The sequence below is a fragment of the Desmodus rotundus genome, chromosome X (assembly GCF_022682495.2).
Source record: "Desmodus rotundus isolate HL8 chromosome X, HLdesRot8A.1, whole genome shotgun sequence".
Lineage (NCBI taxonomy): Eukaryota > Metazoa > Chordata > Mammalia > Chiroptera > Phyllostomidae > Desmodus > Desmodus rotundus.
Genome location: NC_071400.1, coordinates 86,873,409 through 86,889,638, shown reverse-complemented (window position 1 = coordinate 86,889,638; position 16,230 = coordinate 86,873,409). Strand labels below are relative to the sequence as shown.

Below are 16,230 nucleotides of genomic sequence, written 5' to 3'. Positions count from 1 at the left end.
ACAGCCAATCAAAATATTGCACCTTTTAAGTTAAGGGAAATCACTAGAGAGAAGATAGGTCTAACCAGTGTATAGTTCTAACTAGTGTATTGCCGGTTCCCCAAGCTCCACAAGACTTCAGGCCACGGAAAACCCATCGCCCATTTGGTGTTTCTGATTCCTTGAGGATACACGCCGAGGTGGCTGCGAACCAGTTACTGAGCAGGAAGGAAGCTCTGAGTGCCCGGTTTGCACTCTTATTAAAAGGCATGCAGCCCCTAAGTCAATGTAGCTTCCCATACCTGAAGAGAAACCGTCACAGCATACCAGGAAATGCTTACAATTCATTTAAGATGATACACATTATTTCTAAATACATCATCGAGGGACTCTTTTACTTAGTTATTTTGAAATGTTCAAACGGGGAAGTTTTGCTTCCATGTCGTTTTCGTTTTTCCAAAACTGGCATTAGGCACCAAAATTAGTTGAGAACCGAATCATTCCTTAGCTAGAATTGAGAAGTTAACGGACTCGTCCAAAGCTTTGCGAAACGAATACCATTTTTTAAATTGCACTGTAGGATTTTTTTTTTTTTTTCCTTCAGACAAGAACACACTTAAAAGGAAAAAGGCCATCCCATCCTCCCCAGGCACAAAAACACAGCAGAGCCCAAGCAGCCCGTTTCCTACCCAGCCGGTACAATAATGCTTTGTAAGCTGAGAGCAGCGCTGGGTAGAGAAGCTAAATATAAACAGCTGAGAAGGATTAGGCGGTAGCTCCATTCTCATTTACATGAAAATCCTCTAAGCATCTTTTTTCCTCGCTGCCTGCGGGCGCAAAAGGAACTCTTTTGTGCCATAGCCACGCATACATTTGCATCCTTTGTCTTTACTTACCAGTCGAGGCTGTGGGCATGTGTGCTCTATTTCCTCCATGGTTTCTGAGGGAGGCTCATTGGAAAGGGATTTTGGGATACCTGTTTCTGACTCAGCATCAATGGTAAGTACTGGCATGGCCAGCAAATGCTCCCTCCAGCTCTACACCCTCTGTCAGTCTCCTCCCAGGCAGAGAATGTTTTCTTTGTCATGTATTTTTCTCTTCTTTACCCATCCCCCTTCTTCGTCCCTTCTTTCTCTCTCCCCTGGGGGAAGTAAAGGGGTTACCCCCCCACCCCCCACCCCCGCCCCTTTCGTTCTGGGAGAAGCCGGGAGGCAAGGCCTCAGTTTATCACTAGAACAAGCAGGCGGCACTGGAGCAGCGGTGCGGGATACAGTACCTCATTTGCATGGAGCGCGCTGGTTGGCTACTGTCATCATAGTACCACTCCGCCTGGGAGCGGCCGGGCCCCATTGGCGGCCGGCTGTGCCCACGGGGCCCGAACTTGCTGCTTTTGTGTCTTTTCTTTAATTCTGTTGCAAAGGTCTCGGTCCACTCGCGGCAATGGACCGGGCTGCACTACCCAGATAAGATTAAACCGCTTCCGGAGGCGGAGCCAGGAGGCCTTTAGAAAGAACACTGCAGATCTCCGCTAAAAAAAGGACTGTGTCCCTGGCCTGAGCATTTGAGGTGCTCTAGTCAGAATTTTGCCAAACAGGAGTCACTCTGCAGACAAAGCCACTTTTGAGCCCAAACTCCCTGTGCCCACAATTGTCAGCTGGCCTCCGAGGACATCCCAGAGGCATTTATTGTGGGCAGCTGAATGTTCACCTGCTTGACTGCAACAAGATCAGGGCAGATCCCCTGAGGCTTGGCCTCCTGGGGCCTAGCCCTGGGCTTGTCCAGTGGCTGCCCTGGGGGGAACTTTGAAGGAGGTAGATTGTTTTTGATGACCTGCCTCTCACCTCCAACTGCTTCCTCCCTCAGCCACACTTCCCCTGGTCCACTATTCTGTTTCTTCAGTGAAGTCAGCGCTGTTTGCCCTTCTATTCGTGCTGGTTTCCTCTGCTTCATTTCCTAAGCCCCCAGCAATCAGCAAAGGCTAATGACAATCACAGAAACATCCCAGATGGTGTGTTAAAAAGGAAGTGACCTCATGTCTAAATTGGATAGGAATATCCCCCATTTTAAGAGGGACACATACTCAAAAGGACTTACACAGGTGTCCATTCTGGTGAAATATCATACTTGTAATAACATTGATAAAAAGCATGGTAATTGCTAACATTAAGCACAGGCACAGTGCTAAGTACTTTACCTAGATCTTGTTTTATCTTCATAAGAGCCAAAAAAATGGGATCTTATTATCCCCATTTTACAGGTGAGGAAATTGCAATTTAGAGTCATTGCTCAGGGCTTCAAACTTATAAGTAATAGAGCTGGGATTGGAAGGGTGGAGCATGAGCCAGGGATGCAGCAGGTGTAGGAAAAAAACCTAGGTAGGAGTCCTTTTAAGAAAAGTCCCTGGGCTTCTAGATCTTTCACTTTAATCTAGCAGTGGTTTTAATCCAAGTGTGGTCCAGCACCAGCAGCAGCAACATCAGCATCACCTGGAAACTTGTTGGAAATGCAAATGTTTGGCTCCCCAAGACTTGATTCAGTAAGTCTGGGGAGGAGCTGGGATTCACATTTCTAACAAGTTCCTAGGTGGCACGGACGCTGCAGGTCCAGGGACCGCATTTTGAGAACCAGTAGTCCAAAAGATGGGATAAAAACACCTGCTCTTCCTCCCTCACAGAATTTGGAAAATCAAATAAGATATCCTGTGAAAGCATGCTATAAATTAGAATGTGCTATACTAATGTAAGAGAGCATTATTTTTATTAATCCTCCTATAAGCAAAGAGTGCCCTAAAAGAAGAAAAGAATGGGTTCTGCAGCAGAGATTGACAGTTATGGAGCTGGCCACATTAAATCAGAATGACGTCACTTGGCATCTCAGTTATTACCAATGCATGAGAGAAGTCCAGTGATGTAAGAATTCCAGTGATACTTGGGTCATCTGAAAAGAGGTCTTCCTACCTGCTTCCTACCCTTTGCCTTCTATCCTGTCTGCCTTCCTGGAAGCACAGAACACACTTAGATGTAAGTTTAGCTCTACCAAGCCCTTCAATACATTTAGGAGCCCCTTTCCTACCCATGCTGAATGACACAGCAGTGGCTCAATGTGTGGTCCTCAAAGGAGCAGCAGCAGCACCCCTAAAATCTCATCAGAAATTCTTACTCCCCACCTGAGGCCTACTGAATCAAAAATTTAGGTGGTAGAGACCAGGAATCTGTGTTTTAATTAAAACCCCCAGGTTTTGGAGGCATTCTGCCACATACTAAAATTTGAGAACCACTGCCTAGAGCCACATGATCTCATTGGAAAGTACCAAACCCCCACTGTTCTGGACCACTGAGTTGCCAGCTTGATTCCTAATTGGTCCTCTAATTTCCTCTCTAGAATGAGAAGCTCACTTGTTCACCTGCTTATTTAGTAGAGTCCTGATGTCTACTGGAATACTTGTGGACTCCTCTTGCCCAAGAACCTAGACCATGCCTTTATCACCCCAAGCAGCTTTTTCTGTCTCAAAGTGGGCAGATTCCCCCTTCCTCTCTTCCTCTTCCTCCCCAGGCCCATCAAACCAAGATGCTGCCTCTGCCTAAAATGAGTATATTCATTGTGTCACCCAAGTCAAACCGTTACCTGTCAGTGCCACTATATTAAATCCAAGTCACACTTGACACATATTTAGCCCAAGCCTTTGAACCTCGCAATTTAGACTTCTGTCTTGAGCGTCAGCTCTATAACTACTAGCGATTCCATTCCCACTAATCCTATTCCAGCCTTGTCTTGGTTTCCTCATGCCCCTTGCCCCACAGCCCAGAGTTTGAATCTCAGTATGTCTCACAGTCCTATTGGGTAAAAATAGACTCCTCGTGGCACTACTCTTAGAGGGATCTTTACCAGATCCACTCACTCCAGGGACAAAGTCTTGGCTGCTATTGCAATCTGATTCAGGAACTTCTTGATAATACTTTAATGGGTTATTTTAATTTGGGAGCTTTGTAATGGTATTAAGATGATTAGCTGAGAATGGCCAGTTAATTTAACACTACAGAATTAAATATTCTATAACCCTCTAGGGGTTATATACAAAGATGCTTAATGCAGAATTACTTATAAAACACACAAAAAGATAGAATTTACAGAAATAGGAGGAATGATTAAAATAAAAATATACATTCATTGATATAGTACTACACATGCATTAAGAGTCATGCTTTCGAAGAAATTCTAATGCTCTGGGAAGATGTTAACATTGTCAGGTTGAGAAAAGTGAGCCCCAAAATACAATCCTCCAAAATGATCCCAGTTATGGTTATGTACATGCCTAGAAAAGAGTACTGGAGGTAAATACACCAGGATGCTAACAGTGACATCTTTAAACTGTGGGATTATGGGGGATTTCTGTTTTCTTTTTTACATTGTCCTGTCTACAACAAGTATTTAAAAATAAGAGCATATATTACCCTTATAGTCAGGAAAAAAAGAACATTACCCCTCCTCCCAAATGCATTGACAGCTGGCTATGGGGTGGGGATGAGACAGGCAGAGGTTAATTAGCACATGAGCAAATAGAAAGGTGCCGGGACACTGAGAGGAAACAACAAAACTGAAACTGAGGAACAAAGCTGTAGGTAGGGGGGTCCTATCTCCAGTTAACAGAAGCAGAGGAAACCCATTGTAGGCAGGCTGTTCAGAAAATCCCCAGAGACCAGTTGGGGACAAGACTCCTGAGTCTTGTAACCTCTGAAAGTAGGGTGTTGCTTGGGTGAGAACGTGTTAGCTCTGCTGCCCCTCACAAGCCCAGTCATCCTTTTCTTTACCATTTACCCAGTACTTCTCATAGTCTCAGCACCATGCCAGGGACTTAACACCGGCACCTGTAATCCCCACAACACCCGATCAGAGAGAGTTGTCCCACTTTCCAGATGAGGAAATCAAGCCATATAGCCGTTCACTCCAGCTTTGAAGAGAGACCTACAAATGACATCATTCTTCCTGTAAACCATATTCACTTTAGCAACATCAAATTGTTGAAAATACCATTCCCAAAGATCTGCAGGGAAGAACCACAAGAATCTCTTCAGAGCAGAGGTTATCTGAGCCCTGCTTGATCCCCTCGGGCCTTATTGCGGTGAACACCTGGCGAGCACCTGCATCTCTCTGCCTGAAGGCTTTCTCTGGCCCTGGGAAACCCCTGCCCTTTGCCACAGCCCTCCCAGCATCACCACCACCAAGGCAGGGCTGCAGGACGAAAAAACTAGCAGCCTAAATCCCCAAGAGCCCTCAACTAATGATTGAAGAGTGAATATACAAATACCCAATTACTCTACATCAGTGGTCCCCCACCTTTTTGGCACCAGGGACCGGTTTTTCCGTGGACGGAGGTGAGGAGTCCGGAGGTAGAGCTCAGGCAGGGAAGGGATTGGTCAGGAGGCAGAGCTCAGGTGGAGGTGGGACAGGAGACCGAGCTCATGGGTGGGGGCAGGAAGCAGAGCTCAGAGAGGAGGCAAAAGGCAGAGCTCAGGAGGTGGTGGTTAGGAGGCAGAGCTCCGGTGGGGGGCAGGGAGGGGGTATTGGGAAATGGGGAGACAGGAGGCTGAGCTCTGGCGGGAAGGGCAGGAGGTGGGGCTCAGGTGGAGTGGGACAGGAGGTGGAGCACAGGTTGGGGCGGGGCAGGAGGTGGAGCTCACATGGGGAGGAGTCGGAGGCACAGCTCAGGTGGGGGTGGGGTGAAGGGGGTATCAGGATATCAGGGGGCAGGAGGTGGAGCTCACATGGGGAGGGGCTGGAGTAGGGGCTCAGGTGGGGGTGGGGCAGGAGGTGGGGGCTCGGGACAGGAGGCAGAACTCAGGCTGGGGGGGTGGTCAGAAAATGGGGGAGCGGGAGGCGGAGCTCTGGTGGTGGGGCAGGGATAGGAGGCAGAGCTGGGGGGGCGATGGAGGGGGTATCAGGATATCTGGAGCAGGAGGTAGAGCTCAGGAAGGGGGCGGAGCTCAAGTGGGAGCTGTGGTCAGGAAGTGGGGGGACAGGAGGCGGAGCTCGGAAAGGGACAGGGCAGGATGTAGAACTCAGGTGGGGTCGGCTCAGAAGGAGTTCAGGCGGTGGGGGGCTTAGACGGTGGTCAGGGAGGCAGGAGGCGGGGCTCCCAGGGGGGGGGGGGAGGTTGTGGGCGGGGAGAGGTAGGGTTTACCAGGAAATCGGGGGGCAGGAGGCAGAGTTGAGATGGGGTTGCGGGCAGGAGGTGGAGCTCAGGCGGGGGGGGGGGGGGGGGGGGGGGGGGGGGCTGGTCAGAAAACTAGGGAGCCGGAGGTAGAACTCTGGTGGGGGGGCGGGGACAGGAGGCAGAGCTCAGGCGGGGGCAGGGCAGGAGGTGGAACTCACGTGAGGAGGGGCCAAGTTGGGGTGGGGCAGAAGGTGGGGCTCAGGTGGGGGGGATCAGGAAATGGGGGGCAGGAGACGGAACTCAGGCCAGTGGGGCGGAGGCAGGACACAGAGCTCAGGGGGCAGGTGGAACTCAGGTAGGCCGTTAAGGGAGTGGGTGGCAGGAGGTGGAGCTCAGGCCATGGTGGGGCATCTGGAAGTGGGTGCAGGAGGCCAAGCTCACACAGAGGGGTGGATGCAAGAGGCTGAGCTGGCGGGAATCAGGAAGTGCTGGGGCAGGAGGTGGAGCTCCAGTTGGGTCGGCGGGGACAGGAGGTGGAGCTCAAGTGGGGGATCAGCAGGCAGAGCGGATGGGTATCAGGAAGTGGAGGGACAGGAGAAGGAGCTCATGGGGGCAGGAGGCAGAGCTGAACATGGTGGGGGTGGGCAGGAGGCCAAGCTCAGTCTGGGGCGGGGCAGGAGGCAGAGCTCAGGCGAGCTTCCGTGGCTGCCTGGTTCCTAACAGGCCGTGGACCGACGTCAGTCCGCTGCCCCAGTGTTGGGGACCCCTGTTCTACGTGATTCCAAAGTTCTCCAGTGGCATTAATTTCCAATCACCACAGTGATAAGTGCCTTGACAGTGAACCTTGAATTAGCTGCCTTCCTTTCCTTGTCTCAATCACCCACCCTCCTGTGGCTGTTTTCTGGGCTCACCTCCCAAATAAGTTATTTGAACTTGAATCCTTCTCTCAGCATCTGCTTCTGGGGGATCTCCAACTAAGGCATTATTTCAATGTTCCATCAAAAAGTTTTTAATATCTGTTTTTTATGGTGAAATGCCTTTCATATCACATGTGGATAAAAATGAGTCATAACAGTACATAAAAGCCTATTTTTAAGTAGGCATCACATTTAGGCTTTTTCTTTAAAAATAACCTTCAATCTTTATCTCTAATTTTTCATTCTTTAAACTAGTCATGCTGCTAGATGTTGTATATCCATCGTATAAAAGTATTAGGTCAATCATACTGAAAATTTTAAATTATTTGGCTACAGTTTATATACCCATACATATATTGCACTGCTCTTAATACTTATCAAGGCTATATGTAAAGCCTCCTTCATTTCAAGTCCGTCCCCCTTACCATCACTGCAGGCGCCACTCTTTCTTTCATGTCTCCTCTTTCTTTACTCATTTTTCTCACTGCCCCAGGTTCATCACATAAGAAATGTGTCAAAAACAAAGAGAGGAGATGGATGAAGCAAGGTAAAGTTCACCAAAGAATTTCAGGTTACCCAGAGACCATTACTACCTTCCATGGAATTTTGTGACTTTCACAGCTCTATTGTGAGCCACTTCCCCAATTTTCCATATGTGGTTTATGGTTTGGGCCTAAAACCTGATATAGTCCAGCCCTGATATACCGTATTTTTCGGACCATGAGACACACCTAGGTTTTAGAGGAGGAAAATAGGAAAAAAAAATTTTTTTTGCAGCAAAAATTGTGGTAAAATATTTAATAACATCTTTAAAGCAGAAATCCTGTAGCGAACCAGGTACGCTACATTCAGCCTATAAGATGCACCCCTATTTTCCTCCCAAATTTGGGGGGATGTGTCCTATAGTCCAGAAAATATGGTGTTTCCACATGTGGCTGAGTGGACTTTTGGTTTGGGCTTCATCGCACAAACCAAAAGGTCGCAGGTTAGACTCCCAGTCAGGGCACGTGCCTGGGTTTTGGCCAGGTCCCCATTTGGGGATATTCGAGAGACAATCTATTGATGTTTCTCTCTTGCACATCCTTGTTTCTCTCCTTCTCTTTCTCCCTCCCCCCCTCTCTAAAAATAAACAAATAAAATCTTTAAAAATAAAAAAATAACCTGACGTAGTCCAAAATTTTTTTCACTCTACTAAGTAGTGAAACCCGTGCATAAATCCTTTTTACCCAGTCCAGTAAAATTATATTAATAATTTTTATTGTAGAGCATTTCACCCCTCACTTGGTGCTTTTACATGTTGAATTATATCATAATAACACTCTGAGACTGATAACTATTAATAGTGAAAATTTTCGAATGAGAGGTTAAATGAGATGAGCAAGCCCACACAGTAAATGACAGAAGTATCCCTTGAATCCAGGTCTCTTGAATCAAAGCTCACTCTATTTACCTCCAAACTACAGTGGATTTGCTCTGTTAACAAGGTTGCTAACTCATATGTATCTCATCATCCAAAATAAACCCTTTACTCCTCTTCTGCTAAATTCATGGAACATGAAGTACTCTTCACTTGTATTTATCCAATTTATGGATCTGGATTCATTGTCGGTGGTTGAATTTACTTATGACCGAAAAATAAGCACAGATACATTGCCAGATTCACAGGTGGGGAAAGAGGCAGGCTTGCTACAGGTCTGTGACCCGTAAGGGCCATTAGGGGAAAACATAGTGGTCAGACATAACACGTACTCAGAACTCCACAACTTATTTTTTGAAAAACAAATTCAAGAAGATAGAATGAAAGTACTTTATTCTCCAAATGGATTTTCTTCTTTTTCCAGCTTCTATAATAACCAAAAAAGAATTGACTTTCACTCATTCGTTTGACCAAAATTTACTGAGTTGAAGGATAGTTGTAAGGTGCTAGGGAGCAACTGCACAGACCCCATATGACCAACCTACTGCATGAATGCAAATGCCACTAACAAAATGTCATCTGACATCTTATATTTAAAAGAAATGAATATTTGACGTGAGTCAGAGAGATGAGCAGCAAAGAGGTCCAGTTCTTGGCGCTCAAAGACACCATACCATAGTGGTTGTGCCTGTGTTTGAGAAGGTTCTAAAAGAGATAAGTTGGTTTTCACCAAAATAAGATATATTATCTAAATGCTGATGATAAAAATCTGTTGTAAAGATGATATATTTTGCTTTGCTGTAGCAAAACAGATATGGTAACAGCTTTTTATTTTGCATAAATTAAAATTGCCCTTAGCTGGAATAAATCATTCTTATTGACATTAGCAGCTGTGTAGTCAGTAAAGAATTATTGTTGCTATTACTTGGTGGTATTTATAAACACTTTTATTTTCTAAGTGCTTTACAATCACTTATTGTCTAATTAATATCTAATCATCTGTTTACGAGTAATAATCACACATGTAGTGCAGTATAATCAAAACTCCAAATGCAGCCGCCATCACTCAAGAATGTTGTGTAAATTTTGGTCCCTCCTTGATGGGGTTTGGGTCCAGACATACGGCTGAAACAGATAATACAAGAGAAAAAATGAATAAAGATTCCTCACTTGGATTTGAGCATAATTTGGATTCACTACTTTTGCGTGCCAAATATATTATCTGAATATCAATGGGTAAGTAAGAATATAGGTAATTTTCAACACTTAATGGCTCAATTACACAAACATATAATATTTTTAATTTATTTAAGCCACAAAATTGTATAATAGTTTATAATAAATCTTCAAGGGCAGGCACCAACGTAGCATTGGAACTGTTAGTCACAATCACCATTTCAGTAATTTTCATGAAAAAGATCAAATGTAGCAAAGTTGGCTCAGGGACCTTCAAGGTTAATCTAACCACGTTCAACTCTAGATAGACCAAGCTATGGCCAGTACCAACACCTGCCAGTCTTAATCATCCAGTGTAAGTGGATGTACTGCTCTCGCTCTTCAGTCTCCCCAAGTGTTATTCTATAAGCAATTATGGGAACCACGGTAAGATTTTTTAAAGCAGGTGAGTGATATGCATACTAACCCAGATTCCCCGCCCCTCACCCCCTACCCAGGACAAATTTTCCTACAAGTGGAGTTGCTCACTTGCATTTTGGGGTTTTTGTATACATCATGTTTTCTAATGCTATTATCAAATAGTCCTCCAGAATAGTTGCCCAAATTTACACATCTGATATTCCTAAAGAGTTCTCTTTCTTGGTTATTGATCTACCATAACCAGTTCTCTTCCTTGTTGCATTCCCATCAGGTGGTTTCCTGGTACTGCAGCAAATACTGCACAGTCCTGAGGAGTGCACCTGGGACCTTCTCAATTGATACAAATGTGCTCGACTGGCAAGTGAGTAATCGAGACCCTGATGCCAAGATCGATAATTTTTTTATTGATTTTTATAGAGAGAGGGGAAGGGGAGAGTGAGAGAGAGACATGGATCTGTTGTTCCACTTACTTATGCATTCATTGCTTGCTTCTTGTATGTGCTCTGACCAGGGATCAAACCCACAACCTTGGTGTATTGGGACGGTGCTCTACACAGCCAGGCCCAGCATGGATAAATTTCTTAACAAGTAAACTATTATTACAATGCCTGGATTTTATACTAATCGATTATGAATGGCATGGAGTCCAAAGTGAAATCTTCATCTTATAAAATCTGCGCTCAGAATTGTTAAATGCTCAAAGAGATTTGGTGTAATCTTCTGTATTAGTTTCCTATTGCCGCTGTAACAATTTACCAAAAGTAATGGTTTAAAGCAACACAAATTTATTATCTTAAAGTTCTGGGGGTCAGAAGTCTGAAATGGGGCTCAGTGGGTGAAAATCAATGTATCAGCAAGACTGCATTTCTTTTGGAGGCTCTAGGAGAAAATGTTTCCTCACCTTGTCCAGCTTTTAGAGCTACCCACGTTACTGGGCTCATGGCCCTCTTCCTTCCATCTTCAAAGCCAGCAATTGTATCACTCCAGCCTCTGTCTGCTTCAGGAGTCACATCTCTCACTATCCTGCCTGCCTCTTTTCACTTGAAAGGACCCTTCTGATCATCTTGGGCCCACTTGGATAATCCAGGATAATCTCTCTCAAGATCTTTAATTTAATCATATCTGTAAAATCCCTTTTACCATGTAAAGTCACCTACTCCCAGATTTTAGGAATTAGAATGTGGACATCTTGTGGGGGGGGCATTATTCTGCCTACCACACCTTCCTTAGCGTGAGCTGGACCTGGTATCTCATCTCCAGATACTCGAACAATACAGTGTCTATCATTTTAATACTTACTAATTTATGAAACCCTATTCTGTGTCAGGCACAGGCACTGTGTTAGGTTTGCATATAAGAATCAGCGCTTGGAGAGGTTAAGTAAGTTGCTCAAGGTCAGTGGCAGAGCTGAATTTCAACTTGGGCCTGTTGGACTTCGAAGCTGCTGCTCCTGCTCATTGTACGCTGCCCCTGAAGCTCAACATTTCCCATGCTCCGTTCAGTTTGTTCTCTTTGGATAGCCTTCATGTTGAGAGCTTTTCATTTAGTTTGATGTTTAATGATACTACTTAGCTAGATAAAAAAAACCTTTTATTAAGCCTCTATAAATCCCATATTTGACTCACTCATAGGTGCCGGTGGACAATATCACCACGAAACACTCATTCAAGATGATGTCTCCACATGCCCTAATAAATCTTCCAAACAGTAGCATCCGATGGGTTCTTCCTCCATAACAGAAGCAGAAGTGGATTCACTAGGTTATGTTCTCTCTGAGTGAAATGTAATTCTCTGAATAATACTAGGCGGTGCCAGTGACAAATGGTCTTTCCAAAGGCCCACAAGTATATCAAATATCTTATTCTTGAAAAAAATAGAGCCCAACACTTTAGGAGGCTAAGTTCGTAAAGTCTCTTAAAGTCTCTCATTGTCTGTGCATCTCTTCACAAGTTTCTCAACCTTCGATTTGATTTGATGTTCTATCATCCTCCCAGGTGTTGCCTGAGGCCCACACTTTGAGTACCACTGTTGTACAGCAAAACCGTGATGGTAAAAATACTCAAGAGAATATAGAAGTTCTATTATCCTTTCTTTAAAAAGGATACAAATTGTCGAAAGGACTCAGGAGCCAATTTGGAGAGACTCCTGCCAGCCAAAGATGGAAAGTTTAAGTATCAGTAAGGATAAAGAACTGCAATGGATTGAAATCCATCGAGTATGTTTAAAATGTTTTATTTATTTTTTTAGAGAGAGGGGAAAGGAGGGAGAAAGAGAGGGAGAGAAACATTGGTGTGCAAGAGAAACATCAATTGGTTGCCTCCTGCATGCTCCCAACTGGGGACCTGGCCCGCAACCCAGGCATGTGCTCTGACCGGGAATTGAACCAGCAACCTTTCAGTCCACAAGGTGGCGCTCAATCCATTGAGCCACAACAGCCAGGGCACCATCAAGTATGTTTAAATCCATGAATTCATAATCAATCCTACAAAACCCAAACAGGGGGTGGGAGGTGGGTTCACCTGGGGTGGGGTGGAGGGATGGGGAGAAAAGGCATACAACTGTAATTGAATAACAATAAAAATTTAACAAACAAACAAACTAACTAAAAACCTCAGCTGTCTGCATTGGAGAATGCAAGGGAAAAAATGCATTATCTTGAAAACTGGGAACCAGAGGGAAAGAATCAAGCATTTTATATTACCATTCTCATACAAACTGTATGTAAGAAGTTTCAAACTGTATGTAAGAAGTATCATCTGCCCTGGCTGGTGTGCCTCAGTGGATTGAGGGCTGGCCTGTAAACCGAAGGGTCGTCAGTTTGATTCCCAGTCAGGGCACATGCCTGGGTTGTGGGCTTGGTCCCCAGTAGGGGATGTGCTAGAGGCAACCACACATTGATGTTTCTCTCCCTCTCTTTCTTCCTCCCTCTCCCTCTGTCTAGAAATAAATTAAAAAATTTTTAAAGAAAGGAAGTGTATTATCTTAGAATGAGTAGTGAAGAAGGTATTGCTATTCGTGGAAGTGGAGTTGCTGTGGTGTTGTGAGGAAAAGAATTTCCTGAGACCCTCACGGAAGGATGGAGTTCCATGGTAAACTTTATTGATGACGTAAGATTAAGGGGGTTCCCTTCCTGACTTCCCAATGTCCCATCTCCATCTGTCTCGCCATGGAAAATGTCCAATCTTGTCTTCCATAGGGCCAGTATAAAGGCCAGTATAAAGCCAGTGCCCAGAGTTTCTGCTCCATATCAAAGTACAGTCCAGTCTAGCATCTGGCTAGGTTAGCTCGTGTTCCCAGCTGCAATCTGTTGCTGTGCTGAGGTACTCAGACTCCTGCCTGGAGCCTGCATGTGCAGTCCACATAGTCATTGGCCACACGGCTGCTCAGGCCACACGGCTATGGAGGGAGGACGTGCACGTGCATGGGACAAGTGTGTCACCAGGTGGGTAAGTGAGAGAGAGAGAGGGCTTCTTTGCTCCTCTGGGATTCTATTAGCTTGGGCTTGGGACAGTCCAGGTGCTTTTACAAATTGGCCAATGAAATTCCCAAGTTTTCATGGGCTTTTGATAGGTTTATACCTTCCAGTTAGACTGATAGGACTCTTTGATCAAGCACCTCCTCCTGTGCCCCCCAACAATCTTGTAGCAGAATGGGGAAGGGAGGGGTGTTAATCCCCTTGAAGGAGCAATACCATAATTCCCTGGGGTGTGAAGCTGTAGCTTCCTGTCTAGGCAAGCAGGCTCATGTTCCCCATTTTATTAAGCTCAATATCTAAGTCCTTTTCCTCCCCTTTCCCATTGATAATTAGCTAAATACCAACGGTGACAGTGAAGGTAATAAAGAAGGTAATGAAGTAGACTATCCCTATTTTATAACACCTAATGAGTGATTGGATCGAGGCATTGAGCAGCAACAATTGCTAACATGACAAAAAGACAGCCCCAAATGTTACATACACCTGCTAGAAATACCTGCACCACCTATAAAGTAGTTTGCCAAGTAAATATCAATAGAACCTGGCTGTGATCACACCTCTTAATCCCAGACCAATTTATAGAAATTACAGCAGGGATAAAAGAATATGTTGATGTCACAGGGGTGCAATCAACAAAATTCAGACTGTGAGAAGCTCTATAGGCCAAACCTAGTTTCTGTAACCAAAAAATTGCAAGAAACCTATGGATTAAACAAGATCTTAAAGACATAGAAATGTGAATAATTTCTGGATGATATGAAATTATTATTTGTTTTAGGTATGATAATGATATTGTGTTTGCTTTAAAGAACTTTATTTTAGAAATATACATGGAAGTATTTGCAGATGAAATGTTTTGTGTTGATGTGGGAAGTGGACAGGGCTCCAGATGAGTGGTTCTCAACAAGATGAAATGTTGCCCCCCCAAGCTACGTTTAGCATGTCTGGAGACTTTTTTGGTTGTCAGATCTTGGGGGATGGTGCTCTAGGCATCTAGTGGGTGGAGGCCATGGATGTTGCTAAACATCCAAAAATGCACAGGAACAGTGATCCACTACGAAGGAATGAGTCTGCCCTGGCACACTGACGACCTTGAACATGTTCACGTAGATCATACCGGCAAAGACTTGCACTGCGGCTCATCCAACTGTTGGCAGAACACCTGTGATCTTCCTGGAATGTGAGAGGTGGTAGGCCTCTTAGGAGCTGCTGCAAGGCCATGTCGTGCTCGCCTCTCTGTCTCCCCTGAGAAGATGTCACTAGGAAGCTTTTAAAAATTTATGTTCGCTTTATTTTAAAAATTTGGGAGACTACAAAATTGTAAAAAGAATGAAAAGTCCTTATAATCAGTGATCATTACCACTGTCAACACTTTATGTATTTCCTTCTAGTTTTTTTTTTTTTCTGTACTGAGATTTTTCCACCCTCAACACTGTTTTTCAAATTAAAAAAAAAAGGCAATTGGAAAGTCTCCATTTTTGCTATGACTTTACTGGACCTCAGGGCCAGTAGATGGTGAGAAGCTTTGTCCTGTATACTCAAATATATCGGAGGAAATGAAAATATTTGATGTGGTGAAGGGGATGTATTGGGGTAACAGGTGGGAGGGCAAGGTTGCTTGCTTCAAATCTCAACCAATCAATTAGTTCATTAAATATTATTGAGCGCCTGTTACATGCCAGAACAGAACATATGATTCTTCTACTTAAATGGAGTTAACAGTCTGGGAGGGAAAGGAATATTAGTAGTAGTAACAACAATGACAATAGCAGTAGCTACTATTTGTGATGAATCTAGTATGTGCCAGTTATTGTATTAAGGCTTATTTTTTTGTTAATTTTTTTCTTTTCTTAAGTACAGTTGATATACAAATGCTGTGTGATTTCACTTATATGTGGAATCTAAAAAAAAAAAAAGACCAAGCAGAAAAACAGAAATAGACTCATAGACACAGAGAAAAAGCCCATAGTTGCCAGAGGGGAGGCAGTTTCTGATTGCCTCCTTGCTCCTGTGGAGGTACGGAGCTTCCTGCCTCGGCCCTCTGTATAGAGCTGCAGAATAGAGAACCAGTTAGTTGCCCTCTACAATGGGCTCCTCAGCAACCGGAGCTGAGGTCATCCAGCCTCCTTTGTTTTCATGTTGTTGTTTCTGGTATGTGGGACAAAGACTACAGGAAGCTGGCACCATTGGCTACCTTTCTTTCACTGTCCATATAGTAGTAAACTCTCCGAATCCAAAGTCACTCAGTGTACTTTTATCAGGCAAATTAGTCTGACCTTGCCTTTGATCTTGCCTCGTCTTATACGTGTACTAGACACACAGAACAAACAATTATCCAGACCCAAATGGCAATAATGCCTCCCCTCTGCCTTAAGTAAATACCTTTATTAGACCTTCTTCCTTTGTTATTTTTGTCTGCTGGTTTTCAATACAGAAATGAAAAGAGGCCTTCTTGTTATCTGGACAAGTAACTTTGACCTAGTCAATTTCTTTCAAGTAGTTCCCTGGCAAATGTGGATGGTCCTGATATGAAATGTTCCGTTCTGAGGGTTTAAAACAGCAAACCCTGGAGGGACCCAGAGGGATGAGGAGTAAGAAGGATGTATGTGATTAATTCAGTAGTTCTCAATCCAGCATGATTTTGCCCCAGAGGGGACATTTAATAATGTCTGGAAACATTTTTATTTGTCATGAT

The 16,230-nt window shown here is 44.4% G+C and overlaps 1 protein-coding gene and 1 long non-coding RNA gene across 5 annotated transcripts in view; one reads left to right on the top strand and one right to left on the bottom strand.

The window, feature by feature from the left end:
- Positions 1-16,230, bottom strand: part of PCYT1B (phosphate cytidylyltransferase 1B, choline) — a 100,103-nt gene that overhangs the window by 75,724 nt on the left and 8,149 nt on the right. Inside the window, exon 1 of one of the 4 annotated variants that reach the window (XM_024569919.3) lies at positions 876-1,221. The exons of 1 other annotated variant lie outside the window; for it this stretch is intronic. In XM_024569919.3, the coding sequence (XP_024425687.1) occupies positions 876-992 (117 nt within the window). In that variant the 5' untranslated portion in view covers positions 993-1,221. Of the gene's footprint in view, positions 1-875; positions 1,222-16,230 lie in introns of those variants that run through there. 2 more of the 4 variants (XM_045203265.3, XM_045203264.2) reach the window with 2 other exon arrangements.
- Positions 899-14,938, top strand: LOC123480696 (uncharacterized). The gene is made up of 3 exons (XR_008426007.2): positions 899-978; positions 10,332-10,421; positions 11,692-14,938. It is a non-coding gene; the product is annotated as an uncharacterized lncRNA (long non-coding RNA).